Here is a 27,816-nt window from a genome sequence, read left to right as displayed (position 1 = left end):
AGAGGAGTGTTCACCTGGCATTATATACTGGGACACTGGATCTCCAAAGCAATTTATAATTGCAATGTCAAGTCGATTAAACTTCTATCAATCCACTAATTAATTACTTTGAAGATCAATGCAATTCTTAAATTATACGTATATTGTGAAGAACCGTGTGCCTGACCATGATAGGGATAGGCACATGAGTGGCAAGTTGTTTCGGCTTGTTAGCCAAGACAGGGCCTTGCGTTGCAGGCAATACTAGTTAAATCCAGTGGAGGATAAGAAATGTTTTAATTAGGAACCTTCTGATGATGAACTGCCCTGCTATACATCGATGAGAACATGATTCTACTTCTATATCGATGGCAATATGCTTACAAGTTACAAACGGATCTGTTGGTGAACCGAAACATAAATAGCATCATCAGCAGCTTTGAACCTGCTGCTGCTTGGGCAGCGCGTAGCGGCAGAGAGGACAGAGACAGCTTTCGCTGAGCCAACGGAAGAGGCAGATCTCGTGGAAGGAGTGGTTACACGGCATCGTCCTCAGCATGTCTTTCTCCTCGAAGTCCCTGAGGCACACGGCGCACTCCTCCTGCCTCGCGTCGCACGCCTTCGTCAGCGCGAGGCCCAGGAGGACATCTCGCGACATCTTGCATCGGGGCATCCCCGTCGGCGGCGCGGCGACGTCGTCCTAGCATGGGCGAAGGACGAGGCCTGATCACTCGGCCAGCCCAGTACACCTCTCCCTGGTACACCCCTCGACGGAACTCTTGTAGCATGTCGCGGATGCTCCGGGCATCGCTGTTGGGGTCGATTCCTAGGCGTTGGAGCGTGCGGTGGAATCTCATCGGAACTCGCGCTGCCGCCGCTGCCGGATCCATCCATCTCCCGGCGCTACGGACTACAGTGTGGATACTAGGGTCGACCCCCAATTCTCGGAGTAGGTCTTCGAATGTTTCTGCCGCGTATGGATCAGAAAGTGGCGCCGCCAACTGCGCCGCCGCCCGAGAATCCATCAATCTGCGAGCCGGCGGATCCATCGCCTGCAGCAGTCAGACCAGCTTTTGCGTTGTTGCAACAACTGGATGAGTACCAGATTTTATTATAGTGGACGATGTGAGGCACAACGAGATTGATTAGGACTCGGAATCGATCGGAGTCGGAGTAATCCATTCCCGCGCGCAGCACAGCGCGGCGCGTGCCACGCAATCTCGACCACTGTCTACGTATACCTGCTTCATCTGAACGTATATACGTCCGGTTCCTAGTACTCGTAGTAGGTATTTTTGTCTCCCGTACAACTGAGACCCCTCGCACGTATGCACGGTTGAATTTCTGGCAGCTCAACAAATCAAGCATTGCATGCCTCAACAGATTGGCACGCGTACGCACACTTCAAATGTTAATAGCAACACAGCTGAGCTAGTGACATACTGACATACATATACGCAAGTGGCGGCTGCCGTGCTACCACTGCCACCATCTATCCATCACACAAAAGCATCATCTATCTATCTAACCAGAGTGATAGAATGGAGGTGCAGGTGAAGAGGAGTTTGGTCGTGCCGCCGCCGCCGCGCGAGACGGAGGAGACGCCGCTCACCGTGTTCGAACTCGTCGCGCCGACGTACCACGTCACCGTCCTCTTCGCCTTCTCGCCGCCCAACCCGACCACCCGCGCCCTCCTCGACGCTCTCTCCGCCACGCTCCCGCACTTCCCGCTCCTCACCGCGCGCCTCGACCGCCGCGGCGCCCGTCGCCGCCCGTTCTTCGTCACGGGCAGAGGTGGCGCCGGCGCACTCGTCGTGGAGGCCGAGGTGTCGTCCGACCTCGCTGACCACCTCCCGCTCGCGCCGTCGCCGGAGCTCGCGCGCCTCCACCCGCCGGTCAACACGGACGCGCCGACGCCGCATGTGCTGCTGGTGCAGATCAACCGCTTCGCGTGCGGCGGCCTCGTGGTCGCCTCGTCGGCTCACCACCAGGCCGCCGACGGGTTCTCCATGAGCACCTTCTTTCACGCCTGGACCGACGCCGTCCGTCGCAACGGAGCTCCGCTGCTTGACCGACCTGTACCGTACGGCCCCGGCGCGCTCTCGCCGCGCCGGCCGCCGCGGTGCGAGTTCGAGCACCGCGGCAAGGAGTTCTTGCCGCACGACGGCGTCACGAGCAGGCAAGGACAAGGCGCCGACACCGGCGCCGTCCGCATCGACCCTTCCGAGGTCGCCAACGTGCTGCTGCACTACCCGAGCGAGTTCGTCGCCGAGCTCAAGCGGCGCGCGCAGGGCAAGTACACCACGTTCGAGACCGTGTCGGCGCACGTCTGGAAGAAGATCACCGCCGTGCGCGGGCTCGACGCCGGCGCGCGCACGTCGGTGAACGTCTCCGTGAACGGCCGCGCCCGGCTCGGGACAGGAACCGTGCCAAACGGCTTCTTCGGCAACCTCATCATCAACGCGAGCTCCGGCGCGACAGCGAGGGAGCTGACCACCGGTACTCTCGCGGACGCGGCGGCGCTGATCCGCGCGGGGATCCGCGCCGTCGACCGGCGCTATTTCCAGTCGTTCATCGACTTCGGGGCGCTCCACGTCGACGGCGGCAGGGACGAGGAGGAGCCGCTTCAGCAGGCGAACGTGGACGAGCCCGGCGTGCTGTCGCCGGACGTGGACTCGGACAGCTGGCTGCACCTGGAGCTGCACCGGCTGGACATGGGGCTCGGCGGGCGGCTCGCCGGGATCCTGCCGGCGAAGGTGCCAGAGGACGGGGTGGTGGTGGTGATGCCGAGCCTGAGGAAAAGTGGTGGGGTGGAGGTGTTCGTGGCGCTGTGGGAGAAGCACGCGAATGAGCTCACCAGCATCGCTTACACCATGGATTAGTGAAACACTAACCAAGATGTAGCTGCCTAATCACGCATGTAATAATAACAACCTATCTGATTACTACTCCTGTATACTACTCAAGTATACTGCTGCAATTAACGAATGTGTGCGTGCGTAAATAAAGAAAAGGTTATCTTAGAAGTAATCAGCATCATTGAATCCGAATCCTAATCCATCACGATCGACATTCTAGTTGTGCTTCACTCACACCCGTCGTCTATAAATTGTACAAGCATCTATGATCTATCTATCTTTCCCAACTCACAGCTAGTAACAAGATTAATTGATGGATTCACCGGCATCGTCCACGGAGGCGATGGCACTGGGACCATCTCTTCCTAACTTAACCGAGAGAAGAATCAGCGGCTTGCCACCACCAGGCTTCCGCCTAAAGTTGCATCACGGCCAGCTATTCTGGGTGGCTCCCTTCAACCAGGTGTACTGTGTGGGACGACCAGATCGGCCTCGTTGGCCGACACGCATACGGCCGCGCCGATCAGGGCCGGCGAGCGACGCCGATCAGCCGCCGCCGCCGCCGTGCAAGCGCGCTCGACGAGTAGGCACGGTGTCGCTCGATCTCCTCCTGAGCCTGGTCCCGACGAGGGCGGCCGACGCGAGGGAGGAGACGTGCGCCGTGTGCCTGAGGGACTTCAAGGAGAGAGACTTGCTGAGGACGACGCCCTGCTTCCACAGCTTCCATGAGCGCTGCATCTTCCGTAGGCTCAAGGATAGCAGCCTCTGCCCAATTTACCGCCATGTTCTGCCCAAGCCGTAATATGATGACAACGATGATATTTATGTTAAAATTGACTGATAAATTAATCCTCAGCATTGAGAAGAAAAGAAGCACATTGCCATGTCGATGTGTTTAGTGTTTATTTTTCTCTTCAATGTGTATAATTTGTAGTGTAGTGGAGTGTGTACAATGCCAAGTTTATTTCAGCTCACTTCTTATTTTTGTCAATGATGGGTATTGCTAACACTGTTTTTTTTATTTTGTCAACACTAGTACTAGACGACGACCGCTGCATGTTTCGCGGGCTCTGATGCCCAATCAGCAGCAGGATGATCATGCTCTAAATAGAGGTTGAAAACAGTTTATTACCCACACACATAAAAACGAAAAACATGATTAACATACAATTAATTAAGTATTTTTAGTGTTAGATGATTTAACTGTCGACAACGAGACGCTCGTGGTGACTTCATAAATCTCAAAATATATCGGCCTAGTCTTCTGAAGGTGGTTATAGGGATAGGATGTGTATATTCAATTGGTGAGTGTGCGCGCATTGTGAGCGTCTGCATTTGTACTGTGTTTCTAAAAAAAATAAGTATTAATTATTAAAATTTTAAAATGAATTTGTTTATTTTTTAAAAACAGTTTATATAGAGAGAAAATTTGCATAAAATATACTATTTAGCAGTTTAAAAAAAATGCTAACAAAAATTGAAAAAGTAGCAAGTCAATGCCTACCTGCAAGCCACGGCCAACGGCTGATGAACCACTGCTCAAATGATGATTTTTTTTGGGGGGTCTCAGGCTCTCAGCTCACCAACAAATCAATCTTTTGCAGTGGGCAGCAGCTTTTTGATTGCTTTGTTTTCAACAGCATTTGTCTTCCCAACAATGTAAAAATGTATTCATGGATTGAAGCATTGAACAAGAACGCGTTATGCATGGATCAATGAAGATTCAAGTTATGATTGTCTCCTGCCTTCTGGTTTAATGTACACAAATATGCTATACAATTAAGTTCCATGAAATGTACGTACGCATGCGCAGCGTCTAAAGGGCGACAGTAAGTAATTAAACAGGCTATCAAGTCAAAGGACCACATATATCTGAAACTGCAGTTTTGTCAATCACCATGTACCAGTTTTAAAACTAGTCATCACAATATACCACATCATCGCCATCATCAATTTCTGGTGTTCACTTTACTATTGCTATGCACAAGCAAAGTTTAGTACAGTCTATCATTCAATATTGATCATCAGCAACTGTAGTATTTTACTACTTTAGCAGGATATACATCTCAAAATGCTTTTGTTTCTCAAAAATCTCCAAAAGCTTGAAATGGAAAATGTAGTATGGCAGAATGCATCTTCACTTGATTCTAGTCAAACTAGTTTCATGCGCAGTGCAGGAATACTATGCTAAACCTTCCACACATTTTGCACTTCCCACTCAATTGGTGATGATGTATCAAACTTGGAGCCATCAGTCCTACTGTCCTAGTGTTTCAAACTTGAACCTTAGCACATTCTACATTAAGGAAGTAGCAAGTCTTCAGCCCTCTACCCAAACAAGATCATCATCATCATCATCATCATCAATTGATTCTTGGGTCTCCACATCCAGATCAGCCAACTTATATACCTCTCCTATATTCCCTACAAACACATTAGATACAAAGCCAACACATTAAAAGATAAGGTGAAGGTTGACATGTTAAAAAAACACTGCACCAGTGAGCTTTCCGTTCAAAATATTATATGACTAACATTTTTGAGAACTATCATCGCAATCACATAAACCAGGCCATATCATTATCTAACTCAACAACAAGTATAAGAAACTAAAAAATGGTGGTAATATCATATACATTTCAAACAATGATAATAAACAATTACCTTTTTATAAAACGAAGTTAAGGGGTATGTAATTATATTACTAGAAGGGTCAATAAAAAGCTAGACTACAGCTAGAATGGTTAATGATTAATATTTTACAGAAGGTTGTTTTTTTTTGTTGTGTGTGTTTTTTCATGTGAAGGCTAACGCCAGTTGGTGGTTCGGGTGATGGTGGGTGCTGCTCCCTTCCCCGTTCCTATTTTTCTCCCTTACTAATGAAATGACACGCAACTCTCATGCGTATTCAAGAAAAAAACAATATTTTACAGAAAATTTTTTGGCTCCTATGTGAAATTATATATAGGAACACAAGTTTTGATCAAGAAATACCTGTTGGTTGCTCCACTTTCATTTCAATGCCATCATCACCAGAGTCACCACCATCATCACGTTTTGATTTGGCACCCAACCGCCTCTCAAACTGTGCATCAGAAGCAAATGGCTGGTCAGAAATACATGTAAGGCTTTCTTCTTGTATCATCCTTTTGTCCTCATCTTCCTGCCTTTCCTGCCTTTTCTGGATAGCCTCATAATAAGCTTTTGCGTATGCCTCCTATACCATTAAATAAAAGGTGAATTTATATTTAACATTCACTCAACTAGCTAGTTCTTGATTGTGAAACTTATAATTGATATTGAAATGCAAATTTTATCAGCTCACCTGTATGCTCTTCATCTCATCTTCCTCTGAGAGCTGTTTCTTGTCACTCTTGGCTTCTGAACTTTGATCCAGATCTGCAGTGTTGCTGATTTCTCCTTTATGTTCCCCTGTGAGGACTATACTCTTACGATTCATCCATGAGGGCTGTGGCTTTATACTTTCCATACCAGATTCAACACCTTCCTGTGCACCAGTACTTCCTAAGAAATTAACTTCAACCTGGAAAGGAGAATTGGATTAATCAAGCAGTGCAATATCTAGTTTAAATGAAGTAATTAGTACTTACAGGGGCAAATCCTAATAATCAAACCATTTGATTCCAATCTAGAAAGGCATGAGATGTTTCAGGAAGTATAGAAGTTCTAACAGTATTCCCAGCATAACACCATGGTCATGTTATATGCCTCATCAATGTTGCCTTTATTGGCTTCACATTTATCTAAATTTGCACCTTTAACTACTAACGTATACAACTCAATGCATATACCAGGCTTACCTCTGTTTCCCCAAGGAAGGGCATTGGTTTACTGCTGTATCGCCCTTCTGAATTCTGAGATGAACCAACTGCACCATTTGCAGATGCCTCCATAGTTGCTCTTTCCCAGTCTTGCAAACTCATAAAAGATGGAAAAGGAAGATCCTTTACCCTGTCAAGTACTGCTATTAATGGCTTCAATTGCTCCTGCATTCATGTATGTTCAATGTTAGAGCAGAAATCTACAAAACGAAAGCATCACAATCCACACTATCATCAAGATTCCAGAACATGCACTTTGCCATCCATGTTTAAGCTAAAAACTACCTTGCAGTCAGCATCTTGAGGGGCACGCTTAGCCAATATGGGAGAACATACACCGTTATATTTATTTTATATACGAGATAAATGCATTAGCTGAATCATAAACATATACAAGTGATCAGCGAAGTGATGCTTCATAGATGACATAACCAATCTATAGAAATATTTCCATCTCTGCTATAGATATTGAAACTATATATATATGGTTCATGTCAAAGAAAGTCCTTCTCACAACAATGAAATGCTATATTGTTATCGTGCTATTATCACAAATGCAATAATGGTTAAATAGATGTTAAATTATATATTATCTAAGTGCAATGTAAAAAATTATAGAAAGTTTATGCACAATTTACTGGATAACAATCTGATTATTGGCCAAAATGCAGATACACTAATTTAGTCTTTCTGACAAAGGCGAAACAAATTTAATTGTTTTCCAATAGTTATAGTATGTAAGCTGTACTAAAAACTGAACAATTCTAACATCATTTATGTTTGATCTATGCTCCCAAATTTGGAAACAAATTTCTAACTGAATAAAAAGTAATAACCTCCATTCTTTGCTGCATATCCTTTAGTTTATCGTGCTTATGCTTTATTGCATTGTCACCACCACACACAACTTCATCCAAAGTAAGCTTTTCACTTTCTGGAAGAAGTTGTTCTTTGCAATGCTCACAGTGAAAATAGTCATCCATATCGCTTACAAGTTGCAGTGCATCAAATGCTGAATACCTACAGTTCAACAGAGACAATAATGTAAGCTTCATTTTTTTTAGTGGTACTATATAACCAGAAAAATCAGAAGTATACTTAGTACCTTCTTTTACAGTTAGGACATACATAATGCTGAACTGTATCTCTGTCATCTAACTCATCTTTCAATTTTTTTCCTCATGCGGTGTATCCTATATCTTACAACATCATATACCTGTATTTCAGAAAAATATGCACATTAAAATCTATATCAGATTATGACCAGATCAAAAGACATTTTTGGATCATGGGATGGGTAAGGTACAAGCAGATTTTATTCTATGACTAAAGATGGGTAATGTTATCGCTAACGCTGTGGTGAGAGAGATTTGTCTCACTTTCTGTTCAACAAATTTTCAGTAGGATTCTGTCCTAATAATTCTAATAAAGCCAAGTGACTTAGATTTGCCAACCTATGGAAGAGAGACCAATTTAATCAAAACAACCACCATGCATGCAGAAAAACTGCAATGTTCAATTGAAGATTATATGAGAAGGTCCGCTTGTGTGATTTTTGGCCCATGCAGTTTTACAATGTTAAAATAAGTTTCCATGCACAGAGTCTATATCAAATCTCACTGAGCTCTGCCACACGTAAAAACATAAGAAATAGATATAGCGCTATATGTCCCACTCATGTGCTTTGTGGATAAATGTGAGCGGCCAAATATCTTGTGTATGCGAAAAATTTCAGCTAACAAGTTTCTCTTTCATTTTTTCGCCGAGCAAGTTTCTCTTTCATTAGAGAAGTAATTCTTTTCCTCAAACAAGCAAGAGAATTGCGTGTCATTTCATTAAGAAGAGAATAAGAGGAGAGAAGCAATTGCATTGAAAATTAAATGTTCAATCGATGAGTAACCTGAGCATAGTCCAAACAACAGTAGGAATGTGTGTGCATCTTTGCTTTCTCTCCTCCTTTAGTAAAAGGATGCACATCACCAGCGGTGCCAGAGACATTGTTAGATATGTTTACTCCTTTTGGTGACTGCTATGACATAACACAACACAAGGTGAGAAGGGGCAAAAAAAAAAAACTGACAATCAAATTAACAAACAAAGATGACTAATGACTGGACGTTCATATTGATTGCACCTCCAACCACACCACCCAGAAAACAAAAGAGTTCAAGCAATGTTCAGGTCACCTCGTGCTGTCACTAATGATCCTGTGAATGTTGATTGTCTTAAGCTCTTTGGATGCTTACGTTCATAAAGTGAACCTAAAGTTACTCCTTATTTAGCAGTACTGCACACTCGAAGTGATCCAGTGTACCAAGCAAAACAGTGTAAATAGAAGGCTAATTCTTTAGTACATAGGAAAACAGAGCCGCCTTCATATATGTAAGAAAATGGCTATACATGAGTGTGTGGCGCAAATGGTGTCTAAAGAGACCTATACAACAACCATCACAAAAAACAACAAAAATTCCACGGGCACAAATAGATAGTCAGATTTAATGAAATATGCATATTCCAGGAAACTGTTTAATATGGGCTATACAAGAGAGCGTAGCACACACATGTTTATGCCTCAGCAGTATCAAAACACAGATGAAATATACATGACATAAAGTTTCATTTATTGAAGTCTTACCTAAGTTCTGCTGAACTTTTCTGCTTTGTCCATGTAAGATTATACAAGTCATTAATGCGCCGATATAGTTATGCAACTAATTCATTTCCCATGTATTTCCATTAACCATGTACAAGCTTATGTGAAGTAGGTGCTCAAAAACATATTTCAGGCACTCATTCTATAGTCTAAAGAAATAAAATAATAACGCCACTGCATATAAATGTGGATAAATTGTAGAATATCTTGACATCTTGACTCAGTTGGAAAGTGGTCAGCATTTTTTTTACTTTTTAGGATAAGTGGAAAATGGCTGAGGGCAAAACGGGCAGAGAGAAAATAGAAATGTAAACATTTTGCAAAAAGACCCCAACGTGACAAATGCTAGAGATGCGCTCTTTAACAGTGGTGATTCACTACTCATTGGGAGTGGGTGGCATATCCTACAGTAGTACAGTGCCGAGGTGACAATCGTTGATTCTCACTCTCCTATCAGGTCTTGCTTTCAGAAACTACTAATAACCTAATTAACAACTTCTGTTTTAAGTGGAGTAGATGGCGATTCCATGCTAAAATTAAAAAAAAAAGTGCTATACAAAAATGAGAACAACTCTCTCTCAGAAATTCTAACCTCCTTCCGATGACATCTTCCACTAGCTTCTCTTCTTCAAAAAACTGGAGAATGCGGCGCAGTTGCTTAGAGGAAATCTTTAATGCTTTAGCCAAATCTTCCTCTCGGACCCACTAAGAATGTTTCAGAGAGAGAGAGAGAGAGAGGGGGGGGCAAGATAATAGATTTACTAAGAAGACTAAATTCTTTGTGATCATAATTGGACAATTGAAGCAGCTTCTCCAATTGCTGATTTCCATCTCTAGAAATCAAAGTTTTCTTATTTACGAAAGGGCAAGGGCTCTGCCTCATGCATTAAATAAAGGAAGAAGAGTTATAGTAAGAGAGAGTGAGGAGTGGAAGCCGCCTTCTCACACAAGCCCGAGCATATGCACGCTAGGAAAAACTCAATAGACTTGACAGATGTACACTCCGGGGTGCAAAAGATAGGATTAAAGGAGGAGAAAAAAAGAATACAGAGGCAAGGCCCTAGTAGTCAAAACTGCACATTCAAAACTGAGCAAGCAGCATTATAAAAATAAAATGTGGGACATCAACGAGTACCAAGTAACACTACAATATGAGGAGGCAAAATGTTCTCTCAGCAGTTCCACATGGATAATGAGTCATAAGAAATCATAAAGGAGTACTCAATATATTTGTTTCATAATGTTGTGTACAAACTTGATCCAGTTGGTGATAGTGTTGATTAACCATTATTTGCCATAGATTTGATAAACGACAAACCATGAGTAGCAGTTACTCCAAAACAGTCCCTCAGGGATCATAACAAAATTGCTCATCACTCACTCTGAAAAGAATCTTCAAATGCTTGTTTGAGCACTTACGGGACGTTGTAGCCAACCAGCAAGAAACGAAATAATCAATTTAACCTTGAAAAATAAATCCTGGACCATGCCATAAATTTGAAATGCACAGGCACAAAAGGTCTGCATTAATTATCTCGGTCACTGTAAATTCTCCTTGCCTAAAATCGCAAGAGGCCAAGAGGGAGCAGTATTCAACATGGAGGTTTCCTCATTGGCACTAGCGAGTAGAAACTAGCATCATCAATCAATCAGGTGAGTGAAACCAACACAACAGAACAGGTCATGAAACATGTACAGAAACACATGCAGCAGGGCACATTGATCATTGATCAGTGACAGCACCGAGGTCAGGGCTTTGGTTGAGGATTTAGGTTTGGTCTCACCTGGTGAGGGTGTCGAGGACGACGACGGCAAGCCCACAGTTGTCGCCGCGAGCGGACTTGGGGTCTCTGGCCAGCGAGACGTCGTCGTAGAATGCGCGCGCCACCATCCTCACCATCCTGCAATGCCAGCCAAAAATCCCCAAACCAAAACCAGTAAAATTACACCTCCCGCAGATGCCAGCTATCATCAATGCATCATGGATACACGGAGGGGAGCACAGCGGGAGGATCCGCACCGGTTCAAGGGCTCCATGGAGGCCATGGCGGCGACGGCGGCGATGGCGAGCGGCGGTTGGGGTTTCGCGGGTTTTCGCCGCGATCAGGGAGGTTTTAGCCGCTGCAGCGCAGGGCGCAAGGCTTGAGGACGAAGAAGAAAGCAGCGACCGCGCCGAGTTGGTTGGGTTGGGTTTCGTTTCGTTTCGTTCTCGAGTGTACCGACTCGTGTGGGTCGGACCCGAGCCCGACACGATCCCCCTCTCGTTTTGAGCGGTTTGGACTCGAACCCGACTCGACCATCTTTCTTCTTCTAACCTTCTTGCGGTGGAAGGAAACACGGGCGACTGAGCAGCTGAGTCCAACATCGCCGGGAGAGAGATGGCGGAGACATCGTCGCCGGCGGCCGCCGCGGCGGCGGCGGCGCAGACCGACGCGGAGAGGGAGGAGGCGCTGGACCGGATGCTGACGCGGCTGGCCCTCGCCGAAGACGCGCGGCTCGCGCCGCTGCTCGCCCGCGTCCTCCCCTACGCCATCACCTCGCTCGCCTCCCCCGCCGCATCCGTCCGCAAGCTCGTAAGTATACCGTTCCTCAGGTCCTGAATCGATTGAAGTTTGTATGTGAGACATATGTGTAGGTGTCATTATTCTGCTTCGGTTGGTTTAGTTGGTCTCTTGGTTGGTGATGTTTACAATGTTCCTGCTTCAATTTGATGAAATTCGAGCAACAGTGCCTATTATACTGTTTTAGTGATTTGTTCATGTAACATAATCTTCTAAACGACGTAATTAGAGAGACTATTGTGCTTTATGTTGCAAGAATTACTTGCATTTGTTACTGTAACCTGAACCAGTTCAGAGTAGCAGAGTGCCAGTCCTGTTCTCCTTCAGTTCTTTGCATGATTCTATAGCATAATTTCCATGTCAATTAGACAATGGCATGTAATGGAAAATAATACCATTTTTGGACTCCATTAGGTTATGGAAATTCTCAGCCACATTAACAAACGGGTGAAGCACAGGCCTGAGATTTCACTGCCCATGCTGGATTTATGGAGGATTTATACTGAATCTACTTCCTCCACAATAGTCCGGAATTTTTGCATTGTTTATATTGAGATGGCATTTGAACGTCTGCTAAGTGAGGTATCCTATTCTGCTTCGTTTGTTTCTCATTTTCTCTAGGCTGTTTTACCTTTTCTGCAAAGCCAACAACATGAAGTTAACATTCTGTAACAGGACAAGGGAAGCATAGCACCTGATCTTTTAATCAACATATCAAATGTTACAGAGCAGCATCAGGGAATCATCTTGAGACTTGTGGTGAAGGTTTGTCACAATTTAATTAAGACTGTTGTCCACCACAGAGTTTACACGATTACACATGATCAGCAAAAATATGTACATTGGTTTAAATGGTTTCCATTGAAGAATTCAAGGAAAGGATCCGGCAAAATTATGTAGTTTACTAGGTTACACATGGACTGGCAACAACCAAATCTCACCCTTCCAGTCAAAATCATAAAGTTGATGCACATACTAAATTGATCATTATCAGCTTTTTTCTATCATCAGGCCATGGCATTGAATTTAGTCAAGTCTATAATGATTTTTGATAAGTTACTCATAGTTTTCTTTTCTTCCTTTGGTGTATCTGCATCCTAAAAAGCTTGCTAGTTTTTCTCTGTTTTTTTAAATCTTGTTGTCAGGCTATTGGTGAATGTAACACACATAAGGTGGGTGACAATGTTGCTTCAAAATATCAATCCATAAGTGGATCTAATGATGATCTAGTCTTCGCTGACTTCTGTTTTCACACAGTACTGTATCAAACACCACCTCAAGGGTAGGTTTCCTTGCTAAATTAGGTACAAGTATGAAACTTTTTTTGATTTATGGAGAGTTGACTGCTAGTATTCTTCAGTGTTGGATGCCCGGCAGGACTTTCGGTTGCTCAATCAGATCGTGTTACTGGAAAGCAGCCACTAAAAGGTGACACACTTACATCAAGAAAGGTAATACAGAAATGCATGTATCATTTATTCATGCTATGCCTGTGTATGCAATCATGTCAGCATATACATTCGCACATTTTAAGTCCTTGAGTATAGTAACTGCACCTTCTTACAGTTGAATTTCACTTGTGATATCTTCAGCTAGGAATCTTGAACGTCATTGAAGCTATGCAGTTGGCACCAGAGATTGTTTACCCTCTTTATTTAGCTGCTGCTTCGGATAGGTACTTTTTTGGAATTATGTTTACAATCCACTGAAATGTTTGTACGGATCATTAATCATGCCGATCATTGTTTCAATGAAGTCAAGAGTCAGTTACTAAGAGAGGAGAGGAGTTATTAAAGCGCAAAGCTTCAGCTGTGAACCTAGAAGATTCCAACCTTATGAAGAAACTGTTCACACTGTTCAATGGTATGGATTAAGGATTTTGTAGCATGCTAACTCAAGCAAATTTATATTTCAATATAATACTGTCACTTTGTTCTTATGTATTGTCATTTTTGTTGGGTGGCATATGTTATTCTGTCCTTGAGGTGACTAAAATGCATTGTTGAAATCCAGTTCCTTACATAAAGGGCAAAGCTAAAATTAAAATTATCTAGTATAACTTTGCCTCCACTTCAAAATATATATAGAAGGCTTTATAGTTTTCTCGAGCTTTATTGTTGCATGGTCAAAAGATGGGTGCGGATACCTTTGTTGCCCCTCATCTTCATAACTCTAGCAAGGTCCTTTTGGTACAGCACGTGTCTATTCCATGAACATATTTCCTCTAGCCTAGTCCCGAAGCAGTAGGTCATTGGGGGTACCCCTCCAACAAGTTTCATTTAAAATATATCACTCATGAGAATTTACTGATCCTTTTTACACCATCTTCTCTCACCTTGTAATTATAACTAATGTTCTCACTAACTGTTCTCTTCCGTATTTTTAACTGAGATAACAAGGTCATGTCCTCTCCTTCTCTTGTTTTCATACCCTTCTTAATCCTTGTTCCCATCCAAAGTAAGCCTTACATTTTGTAAAGGTTTGTGTATGTTAGCAGGCCAGCATTTGAACATTGCACTCTCCTGTACCAACATGTACACAATGCTTCTCTTTATTTTGTTCTGTAAAAATCTCTTTCTTGTTTTTATCAGTGCAAATCTGAATATTTGTGGTTTCTCATGGTATATGATAGATACTGTTCTCTTTTGCCTCAGGTACTGCAAGTGCAGAAAATATAGCTGCAGAGCTGAAAGTCGCCCCAGCACATAGTTCACTTCAAGTCCGCCTTATGGGTGTTTTCTGCCGATCGATTGCTGCAGCAAACGCATTCCCGTACACACTTCAGTGCATCTTTGGCTGCATCTATGGTATTCTGTTTATATATATTTTTACTTTGTGTATTTATTTTAGTTTTCTTATTTGTTGTCATGACCAATAAAATGAAATTTTAATAAGCTGTGTATTAACAAATGCACTCTTTTACTAGTTTTGATTATTTACATCACCAAACCGCCTCTTTAAGTAGTACATAGAAACTGATTTGGTATGTTTGTCATTTTGTACAATAATCTTTCTTTTAAGCATCTTTTAGAGTTTTATGGAATGGTAGGAGCAGCAGAGGATGATCTTCTGAAAAACTATTAATATCAAATTAACAATAATGTACAGCATACATTACAATAGAATGATAAAAGATAAAGGTGGGCCTAGAAATTTATATCTGGAACAAGTGAAAGAGTTGAAAGATATGGGCTAGGGTTCATGGAGGATCAACACCATTAGGAGGATAGCAACAGCGGCTCCCTGGGATGAGAAGTAGGCATAGACTGGGATGCAGAACATTGAGGAAAATGGATTGATATTTTTTCTTGCTAACAGTGACATCCTTATATAGAGGTGCTAGAGCCCAAATGATAGAAACTAAATAAAATCATACCTTGGATATAGCCATCTACTTCCATGAAATATCTAACATAGAAACTAATAATCCTTATCCCCAAATCAATTGCGCAGCCCATAACACATATATGCATGACTTCCTTTAAAGAGGGAAATGCAAGATGAGCACTCCATTTGCTTTTTAAGTGTCTATTTCTATGATATGGAACACATTCTATGATATTTCTTGTTATGTTGCATTCAATTCATTGCTAAAACTACTCAATTGACGTTTCAGCAAGGCAATAACTCAACTTCAGCATGCCATGTATCGTTACTAAACTCATATTTGTTTCTGCTGTGTTTCTATGCCTGAAGGAAACGGGACTACTTCAAGGCTGAAGCAGTTAGGGATGGAGTTCACTGTCTGGGTTTTCAAACATGTAGGTGCACTTTGTTTGTTTTCAGTTCACCAACATTGATTAGCTTCTAGCATTCTTTACTTGTGCTCTTCCAATTTTAGTTTTTTCACTTGGAGCAGTTCTGTTCCTTTCTGTCAACCTTGTTTCATGGTCTCAAACTTTTATCAATTATCATTGTTTCCTTATTGATTTAGGCAGCAAATGACCAGCTAAAGTTAATTGGTCCAGTCATTCTCAGTGGAATATTACGTTCACTTGATGGTTCTTCCACTACTGAAGCAGGTTTTGCACTTGTCATCGACTCTACTTGTTTAGGCATGCATGTGATTTATCTTCACATTCCTTTTCTTTGAATTACTTGGGTTTTAACACTTCTTTGACTTCCTATTTTGCCATGTCAAATAAGTTGAGAAACAGTGAATGATTTATTGATTTCCTTTATGTCCAGATTCTTCCAGTAGGGATATTAAAATATTTGCATACCAGGCAATTGGTTTGCTTGCCACTCGCATGCCTAATTTATTCAGGTATGCCCTTTTCTTACTCTTCTGCTTTCTTGCCTCATGATTCATTTCTGTTATGGAGACTGATTTTTTCTACTTTTTATGAACATTGCAGCAACAAAACTGACATGGCTATACGACTCTTTACTGCTTTAAGATTAGAGGAGCAATCTCTTCGTTTGACAATTCAGGAGGCAGCTACTGCCCTTGCTACAGCATATAAGGTACTTACTTGTAGGATATGCTAATTTCCCCCAAAATGGTGCTGTACTGCTGTCCTGACCTGTTAAAATGTTGGCAAAAGATGGTTGTGAAATGTGTTTCTAGGGTGTAGTGATTTCCCTAGGGTGCTGTACTTCTGTCCTTGACATTTCTCATTATTTTGAATGGTCAGATATTTTTACGCTGTAGTTGACTAATGACTTGATGCGGAACAAACTTATTAGTTTTGTTGATGAAGCACATGAACGGATCGTGACGCCCCATGGTCCAAACATGGTACAATCTATCCACTTTGCTGGATTAAACCACATACATTGCAATTCTTTGAAGCTTTTGATCTCGTTTGCTGCAGTTGGGTTAACCTGGAATTGCCTTCATACACCAAGTTTTGTATGCTGCATTGTCACACTCACACCTTTCACAGCCAACATAGACTGACTAACCCACCCCCATCCATTCACGCACACACGCATATGGACCTCCAAGTTCTGGCTTGGCTAGATGCTAAAAGATGCCTTGTAAATTGCAATTTTGTATTCTTGCTATTATTTTACGGAAAGAAAATCTTAACATGTGACTTGAAATAGTTATTCGTTGAATGTGTTCTTCGTTCTAATTATAACAGCGTGTATCTAACTCATTTCCTGACATCAAAGTTAGTACCGCCTGGAGTGTAACAGATACGTGCTGAGGAAGAGCCTTGGCAAGAAGTAGAAATATAGTGCTCACAAGTTCCATGAACTGAGGGAGGGAGGGTGGGCTTTGCATGGTATGGGGTAGTGGTAAGTAGGTACATGCCATGATTGTCTAGCAATTGAGGGAGGATTGGAGGAGATTACCAGTTCAGCTTGCAACAGAGATCGACAGATAAGTCCTTGGGTTTGGTTAAGAGATAAGTTTAATCAGGAGATAATCATTAGTTGAGGTATTCTTCTTAAATTGTTCGGGATTCTTGCTGTCTGATCTATAAATGCAGCCACTAGAGAATGTATTCGGCACAGAGGGAAGATACAAGAAGGCAAATGTTCTGTTGAGTGTTGACATTTTTGGGTTTTACATACTTGTGACTTGTAATATTTATTGCTTTGTCCTGTTACTGCATCATGTCTTCAGTCAGTGTCATTCATATGCTGTTATGTTACTCCACTTTTTCTGGAAATATATTTGTGATTTCCTTTTTTCTTACCAGGGTGCTTCGGTTGTAATATTGAAGGATCTTGAGGCACTTCTCTTGGAAAATTCTCAAATGGTAAGTTCCCATTCTTGTCATTGTAGATTCTTAAATACTCAAGAGCCCACAGCTGCATCAAAATTTTCCTATCTACAGTTGAATTTGTGGGTGTTACTTCTATTATTTTTCTCAGACTCATCTAGATATACGTGAAAGCAATAGTTTGAAAAGATGGAATATTTTATTGTTTATATGTTGTTGATTGGCCTGATGAGAAGTTCTATTGGAATACAACTATATCTTCTTACTTTTGTGATAGTTGAAAGTTGAACCCTACTGTTCGAGGAATGCAAGTACTTTTAGTCATTTAGATTTTGCATACTTTTGTGATTTTACATTTTTTATCCTATATTTTCTTCAAGGAGCAAAGTGAGGTCCGATTTTCTGCTGTAAGATGGGCAACAACACTATACGATATGAAGCACTGCCCAAGCCGATACATTTGCATGCTTGGTGCTTCAGATGTAAAACTGGACATAAGGTTTGTTAGAAAAGATCTTGCCGAGTTGTTGACATCTTGTTTCCTTTGGTTTCTATTTATTTTTTTTTAAAAAATATAATTATATGATTATGTTTCTCATCAGGGAAATGGCTTTAACTGGTCTGAATCTGTTAAATGATGAAAGGGAGTCATCTGCAATAGCAACTGTTTCCAACTATCCTGATATTGCAGACATGGTAAATTATGTATACAGCCAACAGCCTCAGTTGCTACACTGTGATGAGCAGAGGAACGGAAAATTGCTTTTCCCAACAAAAACATTTCTTGCAATGATAAAGTTTCTAATGAAGTGCTTTCAGAAAAGTGATGGCTCGGATTTTCTTCAAGAAGATCTATCTAATTGTCCAGTATCAAAATTGTGTATCATTTTAGAACATGCCATGTCATATGAAGGATCTAGTGAACTTCATGCATTGGCCTTGAAGTCATTGGTCGATATTTCCTCTCGTCAACCAAAGGTTTCTGTCCTATATTATTTGTTAAAGCAAACTATGCTTTCTTCACATGTTTAAACTTTTCCTTTTTTAATTTTAGTTGGTGTCATCGCGCTATGTGAACCGTTTACTTTGGCTAAGAACTTTACTGGGCCATGTTGATGCTAATGCTCGTGAAGCAACTTCACGTCTGCTTGGTATTACTTCTTCAGCCCTTTCAAGCACTGCTGCACTGGATCTTCTCTCTGAGCTCACTTCAACATTTGATCAAAATCGCCCATCAAGGTATGGAAGAGAAATTTAAAACACAAATCCATTTTCTCTGTACTGTTATGCTACTTCTAATTCACGTGGATATTTGATGAATTGCACCAGATTTGAAAATTACCATGGATTGTTATGTGCAATTGGGTATATAACTGCTGGTTGTTTAAAAGAATCTTATGTAAGTTTATGCTTCTTTCATGATACTATTTTTTTTGCAGTTTGTTTATGTCATTTCTTTGCTACATGTGCTTTACATGAAAGTTTAGTGCATTCGCTGTTCACTTGACACCGTTAAACCTATCTTGAATATAATTTAATGGTGTTATATCAGAACGACTTGATGGACATCCCATTAGTAATACCATCCATGAGAATCCTTTTTGTTATTCTCTAGTACTAAGAATATGATAACGAAATGGACTAGTGTAAGACGGTTCTTGTTTGGAGTGTCATGTGAGGGACAGAATTGCAGGCAGGGAAAGAATGAGAGTAGTACTTCTCTTTCCATAAGTTAAATGTGTTTTGAGATTGGGGATTCGAAGAAAGAAAGGGATGAATTACATTATAATTTACCTATGCCATACAATGTTCAGTTGTTCACAAAACTATAGGACAACACAAGAAACTATGTTGATTTTTATTTTTATTCTCTCTCTGTTTTTTTCCTAATATAAATCTTTAGTTAATTTTAGGGTATTCCTGTGCTGGTTTCTTGGGCGGTTAATGTGCCAAAGTGGCTGGGGTGCCCCAGGGAAGAAGGCACAAAGGAGTCTGTAGCTAGGCAGTTAAGAATTCTAATCCACTGGGTTAAGTTTGGCTTGCATTCCTAACTAGAGATGAACTGACAAAGGCGATCTACCATGCTGGCAAAATAAGTCCATAGCTCAGTAAACCAACGCATTACCTATTTTGTTGTGTCCTTCCTCGTGTTTAGATGGTGGCAAGAATGGTGCTTTTTCATCAGTCTTCGATAATCCTTTGCACTGTAAAAATATATGTAATGAATGCAACTGAGGGCTACTGTGCTGTTATTTTTTATGAATATATACAGATAACTGAAGAAATAGTGCAGAAATCAATTGATGTTCTTGTAAAAGTTGTCGAGTCTGAGGGTTCAGCATTGGCATCCACTGCGATGGAAGCTCTTGGTCATATTGGTCTCCGTTGTTTATTGCCTTCTATTAATCGAAATTCCTCTCAAGGTAAAATGTGTTTCCTCGCACTTCTGATAGACGTGAACTGTGCTACTCACCAGCTTCCTCTACTATGTATTTGTTTAAGCTAATTTCGTTTGACTTGCAGCTGCACTTTTAACAATCCTGAATGAGAAGCTGGCTAAGCTGCTTTCAGAAAATGATACTAAAGCTAAACAAAAGATTTTGATATCGCTGGGACACCTATCTTGGAACGAGTTGTCATTTGCACACCTGAATAATGCATTGGACTTAATTTTTAGTCTTTCACGCTCTAAGGTAGTTCTTTTGATAAATTCAAAATTTGTGGTTGAAAATATTCTATATTTGACAATATTCTATTCCTAAATATCATTATTCAGGTGGAAGATGTTCTTTTTGCAGCCGGGGAGGCCCTATCTTTTATATGGGGGGAAGTTCCTGTGACCACAGATGTAATACTAGAAATGAACTTTGTCTCCCTTTCCCAGGCCACAAACTATCTTACTGGTGATGCACCCCTACTTGTCTCGAGTAACTCTAATAAAGGAAGTGATTGTGAAGAAGCACACGCAATGGCTCGAGAAGAAATTATAAAACGGTTATTTGATACACTAATTTATAGCAGTAGAAAAGAGGAAAGGTGCGCAGGTACTGTCTGGTTGGTCTCACTTACAATGTACTGTGGTCAGCATCCAAAGATCCTTGAACTACTTCCACAAATTCAGGTCTGCCAATCAATAATAACATGTATTTATCATTGTAGAAGTACTATATCTTAGGACAAACAAGAGTGGTGCACTCCAAAGTTTACATTAGAATTGATACACCATAGGTTGTGTGAATTATTAATCTGTCCTAAAATTAAAACAATGCCAGTATGCTGGACAGGGCACAGAAGCCAACAACTGTTAATAATTGTGTACCTTTCATCTAAAACATGTGCTTGCTTATAGTATAATTCAGAGTTCCTCAGAGGTTTCAGCTGTCAAGCTGTCACTGAAAAATATTAATTTCAGTACTGATACAATCACCTATGTTTAGACTTGATCCATGTCCAAGTGCACTTCTTTTTAGGTTTTATCCTCAATGGTGTTTACGCATTTCAGTTGAAGAAAACCAGAAACTTTGAGTATTTGATTCTACAAATTGTGCATGCATATACTGATGTAGTGTAGTGTTTTCAGTTAGTGGAGTCCCTGTCTTGGGGTGAAAGAGTGTCCTTTAATGTTGAGCTATTCTCATATTCAAACTTTGTCTTTTGCTGTCATTATATGTTTCTCTTCTAAATGTCTTCTATCTTGTATCATTATGTTCATTCCAGCGTATAACAGTTTGCTCTAGGTTTCTGCTTACCTTTTGAAGTTCATTCCTTTTATAGGAAGCCCTTACCCACCTTCTTGGTGATCAGAATGATCTTACACAAGATCTGGCATCCCAAGGCATGAGTATTGTATATGAGCTTGGTGATGCATCTATGAAGGAGCAGCTGGTTCATGCTCTCGTGAATACACTGTCTGGCGCAGCAAAAAAGAAAAGGGCCATCAAGGTGCACACTATGTTTCCAGTTTCCATTTTGAGAGAACCTGGAATACCCCCGAACCCGTACCCAAAAAAAAAACTGTAAAATGATTAATGTTTTCTCTGTCTGCATTAGCTGATGGAGGATTCAGAGGTTTTTCAAGAAGGAACTATTGGCAATAATCCTACTGGAGGAAAGCTTAGCACATACAAGGAACTTTGTAGCCTTGCCAACGAGATGGGCCAACCTGACTTAATATACAAGTTTATGGATCTAGCTAACTATCAGGCTGCTATCAATTCCAAGAGGGGTGCTGCTTTTGGGTTTTCCAAGATAGCCAAGCAAGCTGGTGAGGCACTTCAGCCTCATCTGCATACCTTAATTCCCAGGCTTGTCCGTTACCAATATGATCCTGATAAGAACATCCAGGTATTGAACTATACACTTCCATTATCACATATGCCGTGTTTTGTTTTCTGATTTTTGTGTTTGGTTTAAGTTCTTAAAGTGTTTGTATGCTATAACCTTATGATCCTTCATTGCACCAAAGTGAGTATGAATCTTGTTAGCTATGGCCTGCAAAATTTCAGCAACTCCACAGCTGAGGTCGTATGCATGTTTGTAATCTTACCTAGAGAATTATTGGTTTGTTTTTTCCAATAGTGTATAGATATAAAAGTATAATGCGGTCTTCTTGTTCATATAGAATCCAAGGCAGTCAGGAAGTACTACAGTGCATCAGACAGCTCAGATTATCTGATTTTGATCACTTAACTATTTCAAAAATGGTTCTTCCTAGCTAACTGACACTTTGTATTTCATTCTAGGATTCTATGGCACACATATGGAAATTAATTGTTGCAGATCCAAAAAAAACAATAGATGAACATTATGATCTAATAGTAGAAGATTTATTGGTTCAATCTGGATCGAGGCTTTGGCGTTCACGTGAAGCTTCATGTCTTGCACTTGCAGACATTATTCAAGGTCGAAGATATGGTCAGGTAGTTAATTTGTTTTGCTAATTTTGATTTTTTTTAAAAAAAATTTTATGTAACTATTTTGTTTTGCATAAGCTATGAATAACTGGTTTTGGATTTATTTTGAGAATAAAATATTGCTTATCTTTCCCTTTGTTAAGGTTTCTAAGCATTTGAGAAAAATATGGATTACCACCTTCCGAGCAATGGATGATATTAAGGAAACTGTGCGAAATGCTGGTGACAGTTTGTGCCGAGCTGTAAGCTTGTTGACAGTTAGGCTCTGTGATGTGTCACTTACTACTTCATCTGATGCAAATGAAACAATGAACATTGTACTGCCATACTTGCTTTCTGAAGGCATACTCAGTAAAGTTTCAAGTGTTCAAAAGGCATCTATAAGTTTGGTTATGAAGCTTGCTAAGGTATACTCATTGTCAAATTCAAAAAAAGTTATCTGCATTAACATTTTAGTGGCAATTTTTTGCTCCACTGTAATTTTCTTTATGTATGCTGCTGTCATGAATTGAATTACACGAACTAACTGCCCGATGTTCACAGGGGGCTGGCCCTGCACTTAAGCCACATCTGTCAGAACTTGTCAGCTGTATGCTCGAATGCTTATCAAGTCTGGAGGATCAAAGATTGAACTATGTTGAGGTATGCTACTTTTCTTGGTTTTTGTTAAGCACGGATGGGTAGTGATTTTCCAAGACAATTAACAGTTTCTATACTTCACTCATTTCTGAATTTGGACCAAAGATGCATGCAGGAAATGCTGGCATCCAAACTGAAAAGCTTGAGAGTTTGCGTATAGCTGTGGCTAAAGATTCTCCGATGTGGGAAACCCTTGATATCTGTTTAAAAGTTGTTGACAAAGAATCACTGGATCTTTTAGTTCCTCGTCTGGCTCAAATGGTTAAATCTGCTGTTGGTCTTAATACAAGGTTAGTTTTGATGCTACTATGAACCTTGTAGTATAATTGAAATAATAAATTGTTGCTTTTCATGTACTTCAATCTTGTTGTCATTCATTTTATGTTTGTCTTATTTCAGGGTTGGTGTTGCTAGCTTCATCACCTTGTTAGTACAGAAGGTCATGGTTGAAATCAAGCCATATGCGGCAACATTGCTGAGGTTACTGTATAGTGCTGTTCTGGAGGAAAAGAGTTCTGCAGCTAAAAGGGCCTTTGCATCATCTTGTGCTGCAGTCTTAAAATATGCCAGCCCTTCTCAGGCTCAGAAACTTATTGAAGATACCACTTCTCTGCATTTAGGTGAAAAAAATGCTCAGTTGTCTGCTGCAATTCTTATTAAATCTTATTTAAGCAATGCAGCAGATATTCTTAGTGGATACAATGCAGTTGTTCTCCCGGTAATTTTTGCTTCAAGGTATGTGAACGCATGTAGTCTTATCTTAGCCTTTTATCTTCTCTACCATTGCTAATGTTATTACAGATATTAATGTGTTTTGAAGTTCACTATCAGTCTATCACAGAAACTTGAAATGCACATGTTCTTTGAACTGTACTCTGCAATAACAAAACTTATTTTCAGATTTGATGATGACAAAGACATCGGTGCTTTGTATGGAGAACTTTGGGAGGATATTCCTAGTAGCGAAAGAGTAACCCTACAGTTATACTTACCAGAAATTATCTCTCTTTTGTGTGATTCCATGTCCTCGTCGTCATGGGCTGGGAAGAGAAAGGTGAAGCCTCTATTTCATTATTTTACTGTCTATACACATAAAAGTATCATAGCTTGGAATACACTTACGATACTGTGTGCTACTTGCAGTCAGCCAGGGCTATAAAAAAACTATGTGATGCTCTAGGAGAATCCCTGTCCGTGCACCACAATAATATTCTTGAATCACTTTTGAAAGAACTACCTGGTCGATTTTGGGAGGTAAGTAGTACTATGATTTTTCTATCTGTGGCATATCAGTGAATCTTTCCTTTTATTCATGGAATAAAATAGGATGGAATGCTTAGAGATTTTCAAGAAACATTATCCATGACTAGGTTCATAATTCATTTTTTTCGCCATGAATTACCACAGGGAAAAGATGCTATTCTGGATACACTCGCTGCACTTTGTTCGAGCTGCCATACTGCTATGAGTGCAGAAGACTCTGGCATGCCTAGTGTTATTCTAAATGCTGTTTGTGCTGCATGCAGTAGGAAGTCAAAATTGTACCGTGAAGCAGCTTTCTCGTGTTTGCAGCAAGTAAGTATCTCTCTTCTCTACCCTGATCTCTATGTGAAACTGAAATTTGTGGCTAGTGGATATTCTAAAGCATTTTACTGTTTGTGGACCAGACTTTTCTTTGATAAAAGGATTTTTAGCTGTTAGATAGCTGTGTTCTTAACCTAGTGCTCAAAAGGTTTATGATCTTAGATGCAACAAAATTGATGAGAAAATTACTTTCATGCTTAATACTCCCTCCGTTTCATATTATAAGTCGTTTTGACTTTTTTCCTAGTCAAATTTATTTAAGTTAGACCAAGTTTATAGAAAAACAATATTAGCATTTTCACCACAAAACAAACATATGACCAAAATATATTCAATGTTAGATTTAATGAAACTGATTTGGTGTTTTAGATGTTGCTAAATTTTTCTATAAATTTGGGCAAACTTAATAAAGTTTGAATAGGAAAAAAGTCAAAACTTATAATATGAAACGGAGGGAGTGGGTATTTAGTTTGAAGATCTTTCCGGAAATATTGCAAACAGCTCTCTTCTCAAAATATTATGGGGAGCAATCTAGATTGTCAGTGTTATATTTTCACAAAAGACATTCATCGGGTTTAGGTGTTGTGTTGGGATGGCGTTTTGACATTTTCTATATATTAGAATTTACTTAGTTTTCTTTTTCTTTCTTTACCACTTTTCAGGTGATTACAGCATTCAAAGATCCAGGATTCTTCAATATTGTTTTTCCTATGCTGTATGAGGTTTCTAATCGATCTGTCATTTGTAAAACAAGGAACTCATCTTCACTCACTGCATCCTCTAGTGCTGGTCAGTCATTAATTCCAGCCCCTCACTGCATTCAACTAATGTCAATGCTGGATGAAACATCTTGTAAATGAATACTAGAACTTCTATTTTATTATCTCATTCTTTATCACATAAATATGATATAGTACTGATAGTTGCCATCACAACACAATGTTTGAAAACCTTGATGGGATCGGCTTAACAAGACAACTTTAGAACTATACATTGTTGCCCTTAATGCAGCATACGTGCATGACTTCAAAAGCCACTTATCCTCCTTTATTTTTTATGTATTACTGTCTTCTGCAGAGCAAGATGAAACTGAAGGTGTTTCTGTTTCTCTTGATAAGGTGCTCAACTGTGTAGCATCTTCAATCACTGTTGCTTTCCTGCAAGATATTATCAACCAAAGGAAGAATATCCTGGAAATTATTTTAAATTCTCTATCCCCCGAGGAGAGTTGGCAGAGTATGTATCTTGTATGCAAGATCTATTATAATTCTATGCAACTGTTTTTGAATCTCACTTATTTGATACATCACCACTATCATTGATGCTTTTTTTATGGATTTCTATGTGCAGTTAAGTTGTCATCGTTCTTGTGTATCAAAGAGTTGTGCTATAAATTCCAGAATTCAGATGGTAATAACACTTGGCCTGAGGAAACAACTTACTTGGTTGAGGAGGTACATCACATAGTTGTTTAGTCCTACACAACTGTACTCTTTAGTTCAGTATTTGGTTTCTTCATTTTCCTGACAAATTTCTTTTAATTTGACCGTTCAGTTATTTCATTCAACAGCACCAAAAGTTGTGGATGTCATACGCTTAGTTAAGATTGCTCAGGTAATCATCAGTATATCTAGCCCTCACCAATTCATATTATATTGTGTTTGCTCATATTTATTACAATCTCATATAGCACTTTTAAAGTTTCACCATAAGATAATTTGTTGTCTTCCTTCTAATGAATAAACATATTGTAGTTTACTACTTGTATGTTTTATGGCAATGGGAGCATGTGAACTGAAATTGCACTGGACGGAGCTGTTGTGGGTGTTATACTAAATTTGATGATTGCATAACACCATTTGGCACCAGTTTTTTTATAGATTATTTAGAGATGATACAAAATTATTCATCAAATATTCAGGGAAAAATAAGAACTTGTCTTTAGGAAAAAAAAAAAGGTGGCTAGTCTGGTGGTTTGATGAACCCTGGTGCACATGGTTTACAGATTACTGCTTTGCTTCTTTATGTAACAGTTCATATGCTTGTTTTTGGCTTCACTGATTTTAGAACAAACAGTTACAAGGTTTCTTGCACTGACTGTAACATATAATTTATATCTTGAAAGGACGAGCTATCCAAGATTTATGTAAAATATAATTGTTACATACTATGCTAGAGTATATTAGACTACTGTATATTGCACAAACCAGCAGTTTCTGGATATGCAATCTGAGTTTGAATTGCCCCCTCATGACTAACTTCTTCTCAGGTTCACACCGCTGCTTCCGAGTGTCTCCTTGAGTTGAGCAAATTGTATAGAGACTTTCCATTGGTTGACAGAAAAGGGCCCAAGTTCTCAGGCGAACTTGCTGAACTTTGTGAGTCGGAAAAAAGCGAGCAAGCAAAGGCATTTTTGAAGCAATGCATGGATATTCTCAAAGACTTCGAAGATCCCACTGGATTAGCCATGGAGATGGACTAAGTGAAGCTCTCGAGGTTAAATCGGCATAGTAAATGTCAAAAACAAGGCTGCGCATGTATAAAGGGCGCGAGCACCAGGGAAGGTGGGTTATTCTCGCAAATTGGAATCACCATGTAATAGGATGAGCGTTTCATTACTGGTTGCATCCGAAGGAAATTCTGAAGCTTTGCATCCGCAACCCACTTGTGCAACATGCCCTGCCGCTGTTACGATTTAATGTTTTTCTCCCAGAATGTAGTGGTGAGCTACCAGAGATTGGTTTCATGATTCTTTCAAGTCTCAACTTCTCCTAGGCCGGGCCCGCTTACATCTGGCAGCTTTCATAGGTCATAAACTGCCCTCACAGACCAATACATGCCCACACATGCTTGCGCAACTGCGACACACGCGCCCGTGAAAACTCGGGAAGAATTTCCCGATCGGTCACCCATCCCTAAATTGCTCCAGGCCAAGCACGCTTAACCTTAGACTCGTAGTTTTTTGGAGATCGGCTTCCGGAAAAAAAGTTATAACTTGTTGATATGAGTATTCTATTAATCATATTAAGCCTTAGACCGGGATGTCAAAAAAGGAACCAAGACCTTATTATACCCGAGAGTGATACTTATGCTAGGAAACATATGCTCA

At 40.6% G+C, this 27,816-nt stretch overlaps 2 protein-coding genes and 2 pseudogenes across 2 annotated transcripts; 2 read left to right on the top strand and 2 right to left on the bottom strand.

Moving 5' to 3' along the window:
* Nucleotides 1–314: 314 nt before the first annotated feature.
* Nucleotides 315–1,053, bottom strand: LOC127758231 (uncharacterized; annotated as a pseudogene).
* A 291-nt stretch (nt 1,054–1,344) lies between these two features.
* Nucleotides 1,345–3,176, top strand: LOC127757834 (tryptamine hydroxycinnamoyltransferase 1-like). Its single transcript, XM_052283418.1, has one exon. The coding sequence runs from the start codon at nt 1,521–1,523 to the stop codon at nt 2,859–2,861; it is 1,341 nt and encodes a 446-aa protein (XP_052139378.1). The 5' UTR covers nt 1,345–1,520; the 3' UTR covers nt 2,862–3,176.
* A 207-nt stretch (nt 3,177–3,383) lies between these two features.
* Nucleotides 3,384–11,378, bottom strand: LOC127757338 (transcription initiation factor IIE subunit alpha-like; annotated as a pseudogene).
* A 276-nt stretch (nt 11,379–11,654) lies between these two features.
* On the top strand, nt 11,655–27,788 carry LOC127757554 (uncharacterized). The gene is made up of 35 exons (XM_052283092.1): nt 11,655–11,905; nt 12,308–12,475; nt 12,569–12,658; nt 13,039–13,175; nt 13,254–13,344; nt 13,486–13,568; nt 13,650–13,756; nt 14,548–14,700; nt 15,590–15,654; nt 15,828–15,915; nt 16,082–16,160; nt 16,252–16,360; nt 17,548–17,607; nt 17,952–18,070; nt 18,174–18,549; nt 18,626–18,810; nt 18,901–18,970; nt 19,844–19,994; nt 20,095–20,264; nt 20,348–20,692; nt 21,346–21,513; nt 21,622–21,915; nt 22,314–22,490; nt 22,628–22,891; nt 23,028–23,126; nt 23,229–23,413; nt 23,523–23,858; nt 24,024–24,177; nt 24,267–24,377; nt 24,531–24,698; nt 25,370–25,496; nt 25,785–25,943; nt 26,058–26,161; nt 26,262–26,321; nt 26,977–27,788. The coding sequence occupies exons 1-35, from the start codon at nt 11,711–11,713 to the stop codon at nt 27,187–27,189; spliced, it is 5,460 nt and encodes a 1,819-aa protein (XP_052139052.1). The 5' UTR covers nt 11,655–11,710; the 3' UTR covers nt 27,190–27,788.
* The last annotated feature ends 28 nt before the right edge of the window (nt 27,789–27,816 follow it).

The sequence above is a fragment of the Oryza glaberrima genome, chromosome 12 (genome assembly GCF_000147395.1).
Source record: "Oryza glaberrima chromosome 12, OglaRS2, whole genome shotgun sequence".
In the NCBI taxonomy this organism is placed as follows: Eukaryota; Viridiplantae; Streptophyta; class Magnoliopsida; order Poales; family Poaceae; genus Oryza; species Oryza glaberrima.
Note: the sequence above shows the minus strand (reverse complement) of the source record. Positions and strands in the feature narration are given on the sequence as shown.

What these genes read in the sequence shown, in the direction of transcription:
- LOC127757834 (XM_052283418.1), top strand. Translation starts at nt 1,521, where the DNA reads ATGGAGGTGCAGGTGAAGAGGAGTTTGGTCGTGCCGCCGCCGCCGCGC.
- LOC127757554 (XM_052283092.1), top strand. Translation starts at nt 11,711, where the DNA reads ATGGCGGAGACATCGTCGCCGGCGGCCGCCGCGGCGGCGGCGGCGCAG. An exon ending in AACTACTTCCACAAATTCAG is followed by an intron (nt 20,693 to 21,345) that starts GTCTGCCAATCA and finishes TTCCTTTTATAG; the next exon opens with GAAGCCCTTACCCACCTTCT. An exon ending in TACCTGGTCGATTTTGGGAG is followed by an intron (nt 24,378 to 24,530) that starts GTAAGTAGTACT and finishes GAATTACCACAG; the next exon opens with GGAAAAGATGCTATTCTGGA.